Source organism: Thunnus maccoyii, chromosome 19, assembly GCF_910596095.1.
Source record: "Thunnus maccoyii chromosome 19, fThuMac1.1, whole genome shotgun sequence".
Lineage (NCBI taxonomy): Eukaryota > Metazoa > Chordata > Actinopteri > Scombriformes > Scombridae > Thunnus > Thunnus maccoyii.
The window spans coordinates 23,349,198-23,364,527 of record NC_056551.1 but is presented as its reverse complement, the minus strand read 5'-3'; the positions used below and the strand labels follow the sequence as shown (position 1 = coordinate 23,364,527).

Sequence of the window (15,330 nt, the reverse complement as noted above, 5' to 3'; positions counted from 1 at the left end):
AAACAACACGATTACACAATGATCACAGAGGGCATGTTGTAATGCTGGCAGCCTTGTTTCACACATAAATATAAAAACAAACATGAAAACACGTGGCTCATTGATGTGTTTTTTAATAGTTATTTTGGACGACAACAACGGAGGAATAAGATAAAGTTGGATCTATTCATTGCTTGTTCTGCTCTGCACATGAGATTTGACGACCAGCCAGATCATTTTATGTAAAGAAGAAGTAAAATATGTTTCAGAGCCTGTAGCTGACGTCCATTTCCTACTTTGTTATGATGTTTTGCGAGTGATTCAACCACTTGAAACAGCTAATTCATAGAGAGAGAGAGAGAGAGAGAGAGAGGTAAAGTTCAAATTCAGATTTAACTGCCTCGATTATCATTTGAATATTTCTGTCTGTGAACAAAAGCATGGAAATCAGTCAGTGAGAAGGATCAACAATAACACACTGACTCGCTGCCACACCCAGTACTCAGCTTGTTAATGGTCATCTCTCTCCGTGTAGAGTCTGGTTGGTCTAAAATGGTTTGTTTTATGTTATGTGTGCTGTAATGTTTGGACATTGAAAGCAGTTTTCTAATGTTTAAAAGTGTTTTGCTTCTTCTTTGCATTTGATAAATAAATGCCAGTGAATAAAATCCATTATTTTTCAATAATTCATAATTAAAAATGAAAATAATAATACAATAATACTGAAAATAATACACAGTTTGCTTTTTCTGTACTCATTATTGACTGTAATTTCATTTCTCTTATTTATTTTTTTAAATCTTTTTCATTATTTTGATCTGTTTCCTAAAATAAACAACATATGATCATATTATACAGTCAGTTGCCAGTTTATTAGGTACATTTAGCTAAAGCTAATTCAGTCTAATAAAACAGCAACAAATCAGTTTTGCTTGAAACAGTTTTCCAGAGGTGTTGATTCAACTTATCAGTTATTTTGGAGTTATTTTGAATTTTATTTGCACTAGTTTTTCTGCAGATCAGAGTTTGTCGTGACTGTCTGTGCTCTTATATCTGTTTACTTACGGGCCTCCTTAACGTCAGACAGGATGTTTCTAATCGTCAGTATTTCACCTTTTTCTTCCATCCTGTGTCTCTTCTTCAGCTTCCAAACATAAACATGATCTTTTTTTCTCCTCATCTCCACATCTGACTGTCTCTGTCGGCTCCTCTTCTGCTCGCTCCTCTTCACTCCCACTCTGCAGTGACTCATTCTCATCTTTTTCAGCCCCTGATTTTATTCTTTCGGTGTCATGTTAAAATTATTTCTGTGGCTAATGTGAACACATGCGGTGCATTAAACAGTCTGGAATAAAAAAAACAACACATACTGCGGTGTGACATATAGTTTTCTATCAAGAGTTCAAACACTTATAGACTGGTGACACTGGTGGTACTGTGTACTGGCTTTAATACATACAGTACAGGGGATGGACACAATAATATGAACATCTGTGAGCTAAGAATGCAACCTAATCCAAAGTGAAAACACTACTTTGTGATGTTTATAGCTTATAACTACTTGCTATTACTTGCTACTTTTCAGATTTAGAGTTTACATGTAAAACAGATCATGTTTTTTGTATATTTCTTATATTTATAATGAATTTAAATCACTTTGTAACAATCTGTTTCCACTGCCTGTTGATAAGGTGCTGTATATTTGCGTATATATAATAAATATGACTGTGGGCATTTTGCATAATCAGTACTTTTACTTTTAATACTTTAGGTACATTTTGCAACTTATACTCATTACTTGTAATGGAATATTTTTATACGGTGTTACTTAAAGTCCCTCTCAACTCAAAAATGTGTTTTTCTTGTTGTCGAAGGCTGTTTTCACATTTATCTGCCGAAGGAGGAAAAGTTTCTCCAGAAATCTGAGTTTAAGGCGTGCACATACGAGAATGATTTATGACATCATAACTAGTTTGGATCCAATTGACGTCCACTATTCAACTTTTAAGTTGTGTAATGTTGAAACTTGATACCTGCAGTGCACACACACACACTGAGAACGGACTTTTCAGTGAACTATAGGAAACATCTTGTGTCCAGCAGTTACAGTTTTGAAATGAACAATTGGTACACATTCATAGATGTTGGAATTTTTATTGAAGGAGAAGGAGAAGATGTCATTCTAAGGATTTTAATGAGGTAAATGAACTTTTTTTGTGCAAAAAATTATTATTCAAAGAAGAGCATTTTATATACATCTTAAAACATGTCTGAAGGGCATCTTTAGGAATTTTAACAAGGTAATTGAGCTGTTGTGTGTGTGTGTGTTTGTGTTGTGGGGGGTATACTGTTCAAAACAGCATTTATATATGTTTGAAAGGGCATCTTTCAGTAAAAGAACCTAATATTTCCTCCAGCACTGAACATAACCTGTTAATAAGAACACAAATAAAATGACAGATGCAAAAAAGCAGAAGCATTAAAAACAAACGCTTTTATAAAACATGTGAAATGGATGTGTGTGTGTATATGTGTGTGTGTGTGTATGTGTGTGTGTTTGCACATTAATGCGTCCGCCTACTCCTGCGCTACCAACCAATGGCTCGCACGCCTCCACATCTCCGCTGCCTATCAGCCCGTGTTCAGCCCACTGCATGACGTAACACCCAGTCTGAAAGTGCAATGGCGATATTGGACAATAACAGCCATCGCTTTTGGGGACCACATCTATATTATGTGGCTGACGTTAAAGAAAACACATCCAGCCGGCTGCAGAACCACATTTAAGATCGGCACAGTGCGCGAGCGTCAACGTGCGACCGGGAAAGGTGATTTCACAGCCTCCGCGCGCGATGACAGTTTAGACTAAACGCTGGTGAGTGCAAACTCTGTGGTGATTGCAACACTATTTGCAAAGGCTTTTTTTTTCTTTCTTCTTCTTCTTCTTCTTCTTCAGTAAACGGTCTCTTGCAGCCAGCCAAGCTTCAGATCTCAAAGGGGCGTGGCGGCGTGCTGGGTACCACTTCTGACTAAAGGATGCTGATAGCTTAGCAACAGCGACAAGGAAGAGAGGGGGGGAGAGAAAAAAAAAAAGGAAGGAGAGGAGAGACAATGGATGTGCGATCTGTCAGCAGCGTTACTGGGTAGGCTGAGTAGTGTGTGTGTGTGTGTGACAGAGAGAGAGAGAGAGAGAGAGAGAGAGGCAGCCGGCGATCACCAGTTTGTGCCAAGTCAACTACAAGGAGCCATGAATGCAGAGTCGAAATGTAAACAAAGGGTGTGGGCCTTTCAGCTGGCCTGTGATGCTCCACCAGAGAGAGAGAGAGGAACCATTACTGCTGTTGATTAAAGCAGGATAAGATTTTTTTTTTTACACACAGTCATGTTTGATGGCTGACTGTGTGTGTGTGTGTGTGTGTGTTTTGGAGCTGTTTAAACAGTTGAAATATTCACTTACAGCTAAATTTATCAGGATTCATTTCTTTCGTCTTCCAATCTAAAGATTCAAGTGAAAGGTTTTTCCTTGCTTTCTTTTTTTTTTTTCCTCCAGGTGTGACGTGTGAACAGACACCATGGCCACACAGGAACCGTCCCCTCCCTCGTCCATGGAGAGCAATAAACCCGGCTTCCCCAAGAAGATCCTGGGCAATAAGCTGGAGGACAAGCACCTGTGCAACTGCTGCCATAATATACTGAGACGACCGTTTCAAGCCCAGTGTGGACATCGCTTCTGTTCCTACTGCTTCAACAGGACCGTTAGGTGAGAAACTAAAGAATACTTTGCCGACTAATGACAGGAGAATCTGCCATGTTTGTTTTTTTGGGGGTGTTTTGGATTTGTAGTATATCAGCATGTATTGTTGTTGCGTTGCAGTAATGGACCCCAGAAATGCAACGCTTGCATTAAAGAGGATATTTTTGAGGAGCCCACATCAATTTTGAAACAAGGATGTGTGAGTATTAATGTGTTTTTATCCAGTATAAAGGAAAAGAAAGAAAGGGTTTTCTTGAATTGTAACTTTTCTTTAATGAAACTGAATGTCATGATTGAATTTAAGCACCAGTGGATCCATATAATTTGTACCATTACAGCTTCAGTAGTCTTTTCATCAAAGTACTTTGGATTATTTACATTGTAGATTATTTTCTTGATTCATTAATTAATGGTTTGATTCTGTTAAATATCAGAAAATGGTGAAAAAGTTTCCCAGAGCCCAAGGAGACGTCTTAAAATACCTTATGTTATCCGACCAACACTCCAAAACCCCAAAATAATCAGTTACAAATCCTCACAACTGAAAAGAAAATGTGAAAATGCTTAAACGGTTGTTAGAATGATGCATTTGAGTAATAATAATAACTTTACTTATATAGCACCTTTCAAAAACAAATGTACAAAGTGCTTTGCAGTAAAATACAAAACATAGAAGATAAAACAAGACAAACTAATTAAAAGCAGTTATAACAACTTAAACATGTATATACATAACTGTACATTTCTGTATTTAAATTTAGGATACATATATGCTCAGTGATGTTATATCCTTCCGTTGATGCTCTCTGATGACAGAAATAGTCACTCGATCACCGAGACGCTGCAGCAAAGACGCTAATGACACTAATGAGGAAGCACATGTAAAGACAAAAACTACACTAAGTAGTTACAGATGCCTTCAGGGCTTAAAAGCAGGTGTTCGTCCCACAGAATTCCACTTGACTGTCGATCTTTTCAGCTTCAGTTTCATTTTGACGTGTTTTAATTGATTTCAGTTTCATTTTGACGTCTCTGTACAGCATATCAGACAGAGATTATCTGTAATTTTCCAGATGTTACTCCAGAACTTCACTCCCACTCTGAGCATAAAAAGTGTACGAGACAGCATCAGGTGCACAGATGATCCTAAAACATGTTAAACCTTAAAGGATATAGCTGGCTATTTTCTATATTTTTCTTATTGCCAAAAAATCTGATGTGCAGAGCCAAACCAACAATGAACTGATCCTACTTACAAGTATTGTGTGTGTATTCAAAGTCTAAAATATCTTATTCCTCTGCGTCATAGACCTCTGCTGTTGTCCAAAAACTATTAAAAACACATCCTTCTCACGAAAGCAGCAAATTATCACATTTGAGAAGCTGGAACCATTAAATGTTTGGCTTTAAACCAAATAGTTCCCGGTACTGATGAGCCACAGAGACTAACTAGAACTAAACCAGAAGATAAATGTCCCTTTGGGGCATTTCCACCACATCTGAAGAACCATGAAGATCAGGCTAGACCAGTCACAGATTTTAAAAACGACAGCAGTCTTAGTAACTCTTCGCCGTTGCCGTGATGTTCTCAATAAACTTGTGCAAACAGGACAAGAATCTCATTTCTTGTAATAACGGATGAGAACGAACTTGCCTACACACAATCCAGCATTGACTTTGAGGGCTTGTTCAGACCAGAAGTGTAAAAACAGCCTCAAGCCTCATTTGCGGGCAGATAAATACAATAAGATATGAAAGAATCATAGCATGCAGGGTTTTTTCTCTCTCTCAAGCATCATGTAAAAACTCACAGTATGCAACGCTGAAAGATATTCTCCGACAAGGAGAAGAAAAATAAACAAACAAAAAGAAATATTTGTCGATCCGGCGCCGTTGAATTCACATCTTTCCCCAACATAGATATTCTATGATGGAAAAGGACAGCTGGAGCAGCGCTGCACAGACACAGTGTGACAGCAGATCCCTTTGTTTTCCTCTGTGTTTTTTCAGGCTTTTCCTGACAATGCAGTTCGAAGGGAAGTTGAAAACCTTTCAGCTGTTTGTATCAATGAAAGTTGCACTTGGAAAGGCAGCATTAAAGAGTATGAGGTCAGTTTCTCTTACATGTTTGTTTGATAGATACAAAAGGTTATGGATTTAAAAAAAATGTGTTGTTTTTACTGATATCCATGGACAAATGTGTATGTATTTAGACAGTTAAAGTAAATTCTTTACAGGTTCATCTTAATCTCTACTTTTCCGCAGCTGAACCACGAGGGGAAGTGCGAGTTCATGATCATCCCCTGCCCCTCCTGTAAAGAACGAATTCGCTTCAATGAACAGGAGCGCCATAATGAGCGCGAGTGCCCTGAGCGAACACTCAACTGCAAGTACTGCAAGGAGCCATTTCACTTCAAAAACATCAAGGTTAGAAATTATTTATAAAAACTTAAGATGCTCGGCTTGTCTGGGACTGTGCTGCAGATCACAGGAGCTGTTTGTCATTTAAAGAAGCACTGTCTTTTTTTTTTCTTTCTTTCTTTCAGGCACATGATGAGATCTGTCCCAAGTACCCGATGATCTGTGAAGGCTGTGCCAAGAAGAAAATACCCAGAGAAAAGGTAAAATCTGTAAATAACATGCAGAGGAGAAGGAAACATGTTGTAAAATACATCATAAATCACAGCTAGCTGTAGATACTTATTTCAAGTTTGTGCCTCTCATGTGTTGTCACATGGCTAATCCTCAGTTGTTCCAGAAAAACACCTTGAAATCTTTGAAAAACCCAGAAGGTTGTTTAAAGGGGACATATCATACACGTTTCCAGATCTATATTTATATTCTGGGGCTGTACTGGAATATCTTTGCATGATTTACAGTTAAAATCTCCTTATTTATCTTATGTTTCCCCTCAGTTCAGCCTCTGTCTGAAACAGGCTGGTTTAGCTCCTGTCTCTTTAAGACCCGCCCCCTAATGAGCCCACTCTGTTCTGATTGGTTAGCTTCCAGAAGCTTCCACCACCATCTGAGGCTATGTAAACAAACAGTAGTGGTAGGATTTCACTAATTTTTACCATTCTTTATTTAAAATGTCAACTTAATGTTCTAAAATATATCCGTACATGTTCGAGCTGAAACCAGATCTGAAATATGCAAATGTAATGAAACGGACGGCCGCGTGTGGGCATGTGCGAACAATCTGACATCATCACGAGGAGGAAGTAGAAGTAACATTACAGAGCAGGCTGAAGCCCTGACTTTTGACTTACAGGGAGCATTTTTACATACGTTCACCTCAATTTTTGGAACTTTATCTATATTTAACATTGACATCTGACATTATAACAATGTATATCAATGACAGAAAATCATAAAAACATATAATAGAAGATATTCCCAGAATCCTTTTTCCAGAAGACTTTCCTAACCATCTGGATGGAAAAATAGCTGTGACTCAGTTTACTATTCAGGTAGAAATGACATATATACTTGCTCATTTTGTACAACACAAGAAAGATATAAAGGCGGTATTTTTCATTTCTGAATGAAAAGGTAAAATAATAGAAAATAACATCATGTTACTGGTCTTGAAATTTTGCTTCAAGTCATACAAATCAAGTATTGGATTAGGAATAGTGGCGCAACTTGGAAAATGGAGTTAAAAATCAGTTTCATAATGTAGCAGATGGAATATTTATTATCTAGATGGTTAGTAGAGACTGAGGATTCTGGAAATATCTTCAGAGTTGTGGTAAGTGTTGTTAAAGAAATGTCTGGGTTTTTGAAAGATCCCCATGTTTACATTCTTTCTGAAAAACTGATGTCATGTGTTGAATGTAATGATGATACATGAGAGGCACAAGTGGAGGCTAGTAGCTCTGATGCTAAGTTTGTTAATTCATTAATTTCTCAGAAAATTATGCTTTAATGGCCTTTTTTTGTTTTCTTTTCTAGTATGTGGACCATATTAAATTCTGCAGCAAATTCAGAACTCCATGTCGATTTCATGTCGTGGGATGTGACATGTCTGTAAGTAGCCTGATTGTATTCTCAATTACTTTATATATTCACTCATACATTCATATCAGGGACCGTATGAAAGTTATTAGTGGGGAGAAGGGGTCTTTTATTGTGGTAGTCTGAATTTAGTGGGAAAGAATGAAAGGGTCCTAGATTAATTCCTCCGTTTTGAGATTAATTGTAAAAATAAAAAAATAAAATGGTTACATCACAAAGATGGTTTTTGTTTTGATATTTAACGCTGCACTCTCTGGAAGCTGTGTGGAAGAAGTGTCTCCAACACACCCGACCATGTGACTCATGCATCATGTAATCAAGCTGACGGACAGTCAGACGTCTGATCTCATACTTATCACGCTATAGCATCATCTGAGCTAATCCATATATGTTTTTATTGAGTGGAATCAGGGGGTGGAGCTGCAGTCTGTGCTTGTTTCTGTTGTCAAAAGTTTATTTTAAAAAGTTCTTTATTCAAAAGTGGAATGAGTTTTGTCAAGTTTTCCGTAAATATATTATTTTGAGATATTGAGAGGAAGGGTATTGTAATTTGTGGATGTTGTGATTTTATACCTTAATTTATGGATTCAAAGAAAATACTAATAAAGCTCTTCTTCTGTCGGATTCCTCTGTTGTAGGTGGAGAAGGAAAAAATTCATGACCACGAGCGCGCCTTTGCCTACGAGCACCTCAATCTGCTGCTGCACTACATCATGGGCATGAAAGTGAGCATGGAGGGCCTGCAGCCCCAGGGACTGGAACTAGCTGGACACAAACTGGTGGAACTCCAGCAGTCCCTCCGGGAGCTCGAGGCCAGAGTCTCCCAGCTCAGCACCACCTCCTCTGGGCCTCCCGTGCAGGGAGCCGCCGCTGCCGCCGCCTCCTCATCTTCCAGCTCCGGTCCCCCTGGTCCACCCACTTCAGCTCCTCTCCCTCCACCTCCTACTCTGGCTCCCACTCTCTCCGTGTCTACCTCCTTCACACCTTTGCCCAGCTCGGTGGGCGCGGCGTTGGAGCTCCAGCTCCACAGCGAGAAGACCAAGGTGGCCGAGCTGGGCCGCAGGTGCACAGAACTTGAAGTTAAAGCCGGCACGTTTGAAAATGTGGTGTGTGTCCTGAACAGAGAAGTGGAGAGGTTTGCCACCACCATGGAAGCCAGCAACCGTCAGCACAAACTGGACCAGGATAAGATCGAGGCTCTGAGTAATAAGGTAGTCGACTAGATGAACTCTTCAGCTGTAAAAGTGGAGTTGAACTGAGGCAGAGCTGGATTAGCATGCAAATATCATCATTTAAAATGATTTTCTAACTCAAATCTGTTTTTGAGTATCAAATCCTACCTCCTTTAGACTTTAAAAGTGGCTGTAAAATGTGCATAGTTTCTCCTGTTATGGAGAACTGAAGCTTGGAGAAGTACAAGCTTTTTATAGCCATTTTTCACACCTACAGGAATGAGTATTTGAATTTCAAAAGACACATTTTTAGTGGAGTATCACTTGTTTTTATGCTGCAGATATTGAACGGATTGAATGAAGAATTTGTGATCTTGTAAAGGTCATTGTATGTTTGTTTTCCAGGTGCGACAGCTGGAGAGGACAGTGGGGCTGAAGGACCTGACAGTTGCTGAGATGGAGGGTCGGCTGAGAGAAATGTCTGCCACAACCTTTGATGGTGTTTTTGTCTGGAGGATTTCTGATTTCGCCAAAAAGAGACAGGATGCCATCGCAGGTCGAGCCCCTGCCATGTTCTCACCAGGTAACATTCTGCACATCGTTCATTATTGCAGAGTAGAGTGTCCTAAGTGTTCATAAGTCCAACATTTTGGGCCCAATCTGAGTCAAACCTGTAGAAATCCTACCAGAACCAAACCTGTATGAATTCATTTTCAAAAAAATATGAGACTCAATATAAAAGGAACACAAAGACAGTGAGACCTGGTCCAAAATGATGAACCACCAAGACATTAATTGATGCTTCATCAATTAACGAGCAGTCTCCTGCAAAGATTATGACACCCCATGTGTTAAAAAATGATACCAAGTAAACTCAGATCCACTCAGGTATTAGACATATCAACACACAAACTCAAGACCTGAGGCCCCACATGACCAGATTAGATTGAGTATATTTTTGAGCTGGCAGGTCAGGTCATGGTTACTAGAAACTAGTAGCCTTTAGAGCGTTATTACAGAAGCCTCATTATCTATAAATGACTAAAGCTGAATTTCCTTTCCCTTTCAGCTTTCTACACGAGTAAGTACGGCTACAAGATGTGCCTGCGGATCTATCTGAACGGAGATGGGACAGGGCGTGGCAGCCACTTGTCCTTGTTCTTTGTGGTGATGAGGGGACTGAGTGACGCTCTGCTCAAATGGCCCTTCAACCAGAAGGTAAAAGTCACACAGCCAAAGAGGGATATTAACTAAAGATCTGCATCCCCTTTTTAGGTGCTAAACAATCAAATTGTATTTGTTGTTATTTACTAAAGGACAGTACTGATCACATGGAAGACGCGTCATGCAATATGTATTTTAAGGCAGTAAATTAAAGGTGCTTTGTAAAGGTACTTCACTGGAGTTTACTACTCAGAACCACGTTACAAGATCAAAGAGCAGTGCAACCACCTGCTATTTTTCATGATTTCATCTTTCTGTTTCCTGCATCGGCCTCCTGCTGGACTATTTTTAAATGTTCATATCCAATGTGATATAATTGAAGCAGTCAGTAATACTCAATAAGTAGTTGTATTATTTTTCTTATGTTAACAGAATTAATCTTGTCAAAGGAGTTTGAATGATTTTCCAAAAATCTAAAGCTGCAGCAATTAGTTGATTCATCAATTGTTGATCAACTATCAACTGTTTTGATAATTGAATAATTTTTTTTTACTAATTTTTTAAAGCAAAAATGCCAAACATTTGTTGGTTGCAGCTTCTCAAATGTGAGGATTTGAAGCTTTTCTGTGATGGTAAACTGAATATCTTTTGACTGTTGATTGAGCAAAACAGGATATTTGAAGATATTTCTTTGAGCTTTAAGAAATTTAAGAAACAGACATTTTATATAAAATTAATTATGGTTATTTGTGACAGGCTCAGCTAAGATCCCCCAAAGTTTTCAACAGTGGATAACGATTTTTTAAGCATCTACACATATTCTCTCTCATTTGTCTTATTTCCAGGTGACTCTGATGCTGCTGGACCAGAGCAACAGGGAGCACATCATCGACGCCTTTCGACCCGATGTCACTTCCTCTTCCTTCCAGAGACCCGTGAGCGAGATGAACATCGCCAGCGGCTGTCCGCTCTTCTGCCCGCTCTCCAAGCTCGATGCCAAGAACTCTTACATCCGCGACGACACCATCTTCATCAAGGCGATCGTGGACCTCACCGGCCTCTAGATGGTTCCACAGGGGTGATACAGTTTGGCAACCAGGCAGCTCTTTGACCATTATGGCTTCATTTTTGGCTCAATCATGGTCCCTTTAGGGCTCTGTTCAGGCATCTTACTGTCCCCTGCAGCTTTAGGGAGACAAACATGCTTGCAACTGTATGCTGCATGTGGCTGCAGTTTGCTCAGTCCAGACGGCGCTGGCATTGTCATACCCGGTGGTCTCTATACGCGAGAACCACCGTCATCGCTGTACATTTCGGGTGCAAAACTTTTCAGGATTTTCTTTTGACATCACAGCACCACTCTCACGGTGATAAAATGTCACTTCAGTTCTGCACATAAGTTTTGAGTTAAAAGGACACAGGAAGTGAGCACCAGTGCAGCAGCGCGATGCAGTGCAGTGTTGAGTAGAAGCAGAGACGTCAGAGTGAACAGTCGGAGTGAATAGTGTCTTTATTTTTCTTAATCTCCTGCTTTTTTCCGAAGACGTGGCATTACAGAACATGCAGACTGTGTTAGAACAGGCTTGTAGATAACAGATAGTAAATGTGATCATTCTGATGTCACTGTAAAGCTGGCAGTAGACTTATAATAGAGTTAGAGCGTGGCTTGATGCAGTTTTTGCTTTTTCTTACAGATTGTGGATATTGTGAGCTTCTCAATTCCAGTGTCGAGTGAATTTGCATAGACAAACGTGGAGTTATGTTATGAATAAGATTACAGGCATATATTTTTTTTTTTGCCTTTATTGTGCAAAGTGCATGCCGCCGGCGTTTTAAGTATAAAATTGCGCCTTATATTTTGATTGAGCTTTACGAAGGTTCCTCGTTTGTTGTTAAACTTGTTAGTGAATTAGCCATCCGTGATGGTGGACATTGCCTGCATGTCTTTGGAAACAGGCTATCTACTTGTAAAGTTACTGTTGCGTATTTGTTCCTATTAGGGGTTGGTGGTTCTGATTGGTGGTTTGGTACATCTGTGGAAGATACAGTGGAGTTACCAAGGAGTCAGGGCAGCTTGCCAGTCAAGCCTGAGGCATAAAACTTACATGTGTTTTTGTCTCTGACAAACATACATCACTGGAGTTTTTCCCCAGGATATGCTCACTAAACTCATATCTCAACACATAGTACTGTGCCCCACCACAGATTGAGGTTAACACAGATTCCACGAAATGAAGGAATTGTTTGTTCCTTGTTTTCTGTCCATAATACAGTGCATATATGTGTTTCTGCTGCTCTAAGATAGAATACTGGTGTGATTCTAATATATATGTTGGTGCAAATATACATGAGGTAAATGTGTGTGGAGGTTGAGAGGCTGAAACAAGATGAAAACAAGAGATTGTAGTACTTTGTTGTAGGTCACAGGCCGTTGTTGACATTATTTATTGCGGATTGATGTTCAGTGCTGCCCCAGATAAGCCTTTAAACTTTGGTGTTTTAGCTATACTGATTCACTGATTTCTAATGAGGCACCACAAATCGAACAGAAAACCTAGAGTATATCTGATTCAGCTGTTTCTGTAATTTTTCTATGTGTCCACCAGAGATTGCTGTTCTACTTACTTAGCATGCATGCTGAGGTTTTAAGGTTCACGCTGGCCTGTTTGAAAACCAGTCTCGACCTGTATTGAAACCTCTCTGTGCATGGGAGGCTTCAATTCATATTCACTATGGAGTTTCACATTGGTTTCCTCTGTGAGCCACGTGTGAAAGCGTTTATTTGTATTTGTTTGGATGAAAATACGTAATCATAGAATAGCTAATTATGTTATATCTGGCACTGCCTCTGTTCAACAGAAGCACTCGCCTATATTCATAGCAATTTATAAATATGTATCTTTCATATCATAATGTTGAAATAATCTATATATCAATGTTAATATACACAAGATGTTATAATAAACATAGTATTACTGAATACCTTATTAATTCTATAGCTATATACCAACTTTTTGTTTGTCAAGATGGTTTGAACAGGCCAGGACAACCCCTTTGTGCAGTAAGGACTTATGATTCCTTCTAGAGTGCAATATATGATTACGTCTGTTAGATTTTGATGACATTTTGACTTTAAGGGTTTACAGAGGTCATACTCGACTTATTTGTTTACATTACTCATTATGGCGCTGAAGAACTGCAACCAATTTTGAACTTTCCAAGGAAATATGGTGCTTTCCTTGCCATACTCTACTTGATATCACTACCATGGGAATCTCTAGTCAGGAGCTGTTTATGAAGCTCACTGAGGAGATAAGTAAGGGGAGGATTTTTAGAAAGATACCATTTTAATGTTGAGAAATTTAAGCTATGTACAGTAAGTGGGTTTCTATTCTTAACTTAAAAACCTTTCAATGAAGACTGAGCATGTAATAAGTAGAATTACATGAACTTTTTAAACCTTGAGTGTTCTTGTAATGTGCCAAAATCAAATATTACCTCCAATATACTAACAATGATGTATTGCAAGGTGTATTTTATGTTCTATGCTAAAATATGGTGCCAAATATAAGTTTGTGCTGCGTGTATTGTATGTATATGCGAGTGTGTGCGTGTGTGTGTGTGCGTGCGTGCATGTGTGCAATTTTAAAATGATGCATGGAAGCACCAGAGGAGATAATTAATACTGTCCCATAAAAACTATCCTCAAATTACAGATCCTCCCAAGGTTTTTTTTTTGAATGTAAGCTTTAATTCAGTTGGGTGTTTTTCTGATAACACAACTGCAGTTCTGTAATGTGATGCAGTTGACTTAAACCAACTTTATTTGTGCACTTTGTATTGGTTGTTTGTCCAAACAGGGTATTTTGTTGAGTGACTTATGTACCTTGAAATCAGAGCCATATATAAATATATATATTCTGATGTTGATAATTGATGTATTATGCTAAAAAGAACTTGCAGTATGTAATAAAGTTTGTTGGTTTCAGCTTGTTGATGTTATTTTAAACTCCATTTTTAGTAGAAAGTTGTGGCAGTGGTTGAAGAAGTACTCAAGTCCTTCAGTAAAAGTACCAACACACTGATCCAAAAATACTTAATTACAAGCTCTGTATCTGACTTTATTAAAAGAACAAAAGTATCAGCAAGATGTTCTTAAAGTATCAGAAGTAAAAGTACTCATTATGCAGAAAATTGTCTTCTGTGACTGATATATTTGTATATATGACATCAGCAGATTGTTAACAATGATGCAGCAATGTGCAAGTAACATTTTACTGTTGTAGTTGGTTGAGGTGAAGCTAGTTTAAACTACTTTATAAGCAGTTCAACCTGAGGTAAGGCCCCTTCCAAAGGTCAGAGGGGATTGTGAGATGATTTAAGGGGTAGGAAAGAGGGAAAAAAAGTTCTGCTGCTGTTCTTATTTTTTGGACTTTCCTCTGGTCTTTGCTTTTTTGTGAAGGATAATTTGACCTGTTTGAGCCTCAAACAATTATTTAAACGAAACCATCTGAGGAGTTTAGAATGGAAATCTCTCTCAGACGTGGCTTTATTATAAGGGGTCACAAGCCAAAAAAAGTTGGAAACCACTGATTTAAACTTTTAAAAACAATTTATTTTATCCTATAAGATGTGAAAACTGAATAACTTATGATTTGATTCACTTGTTTAATCTTTGCTTACATATACTGTAAACACACTGGCCTATACACAGTCATATATAATACACACATGTATATACACACAGACACATGCATATACACATGTACATAGTCTGTTTTAGCTCTCCTGTTGCTTTTTTCCACATTCTGTTTTATCAATGTATTTGTTTGATTGTTTGAACCTAGTTTTAATAGCCTAACCACGGACAGAAGCTGCAAATTACCTTCACCTAGATGCTCTATACTCTATTCATTAAATCTGTTGCATCGCTTGTCTTTATGTGACAATATGTATCCATATGGCCCCTGTTAAATAATCAAACAAATACATAAAAATAAGGTTAATATAAGTTTTTATTTAGAATCTTAATCTTAAAACTAACTATTAATGATTCTGTAGCTGTCAGATTAATGTTGTGGTGTAAAAAGTACAATATCTCCCTCTGAAATGTAGTGGACGATATTAGAAAGTATCATAAAATGGAAATACTCAAGGAAAGTACCTCATTAATGTCCTAGTTACTTTCCATCATTGCTCACTAGAGGGCACTATGGGTCCCTTGATGAATGGCCTGAGTGTAGT

The 15,330-nt window shown here is 38.4% G+C and overlaps 1 protein-coding gene across 2 annotated transcripts; it reads left to right on the top strand.

Moving 5' to 3' along the window:
- The first annotated feature begins 2,660 nt into the window (after positions 1-2,660).
- LOC121886233 (TNF receptor-associated factor 2-like) lies at positions 2,661-14,074 on the top strand. Of its 2 annotated transcripts, none has more exons than XM_042396181.1 (11): positions 2,661-2,854; positions 3,530-3,739; positions 3,854-3,932; positions 5,744-5,842; positions 5,999-6,160; positions 6,280-6,354; positions 7,688-7,762; positions 8,389-8,961; positions 9,328-9,505; positions 9,992-10,140; positions 10,932-14,074. In XM_042396181.1, exons 2-11 carry the CDS (start codon positions 3,552-3,554, stop codon positions 11,148-11,150), a joined length of 1,797 nt encoding a protein of 598 aa, XP_042252115.1. In that variant the 5' UTR covers positions 2,661-2,854; positions 3,530-3,551; the 3' UTR covers positions 11,151-14,074. The 2 variants fall into 2 exon arrangements, with proteins under 2 accessions (XP_042252115.1, XP_042252116.1); XM_042396182.1 differs by lacking the exon at positions 2,661-2,854 and adding an exon at positions 2,899-3,122.
- The last annotated feature ends 1,256 nt before the right edge of the window (positions 14,075-15,330 follow it).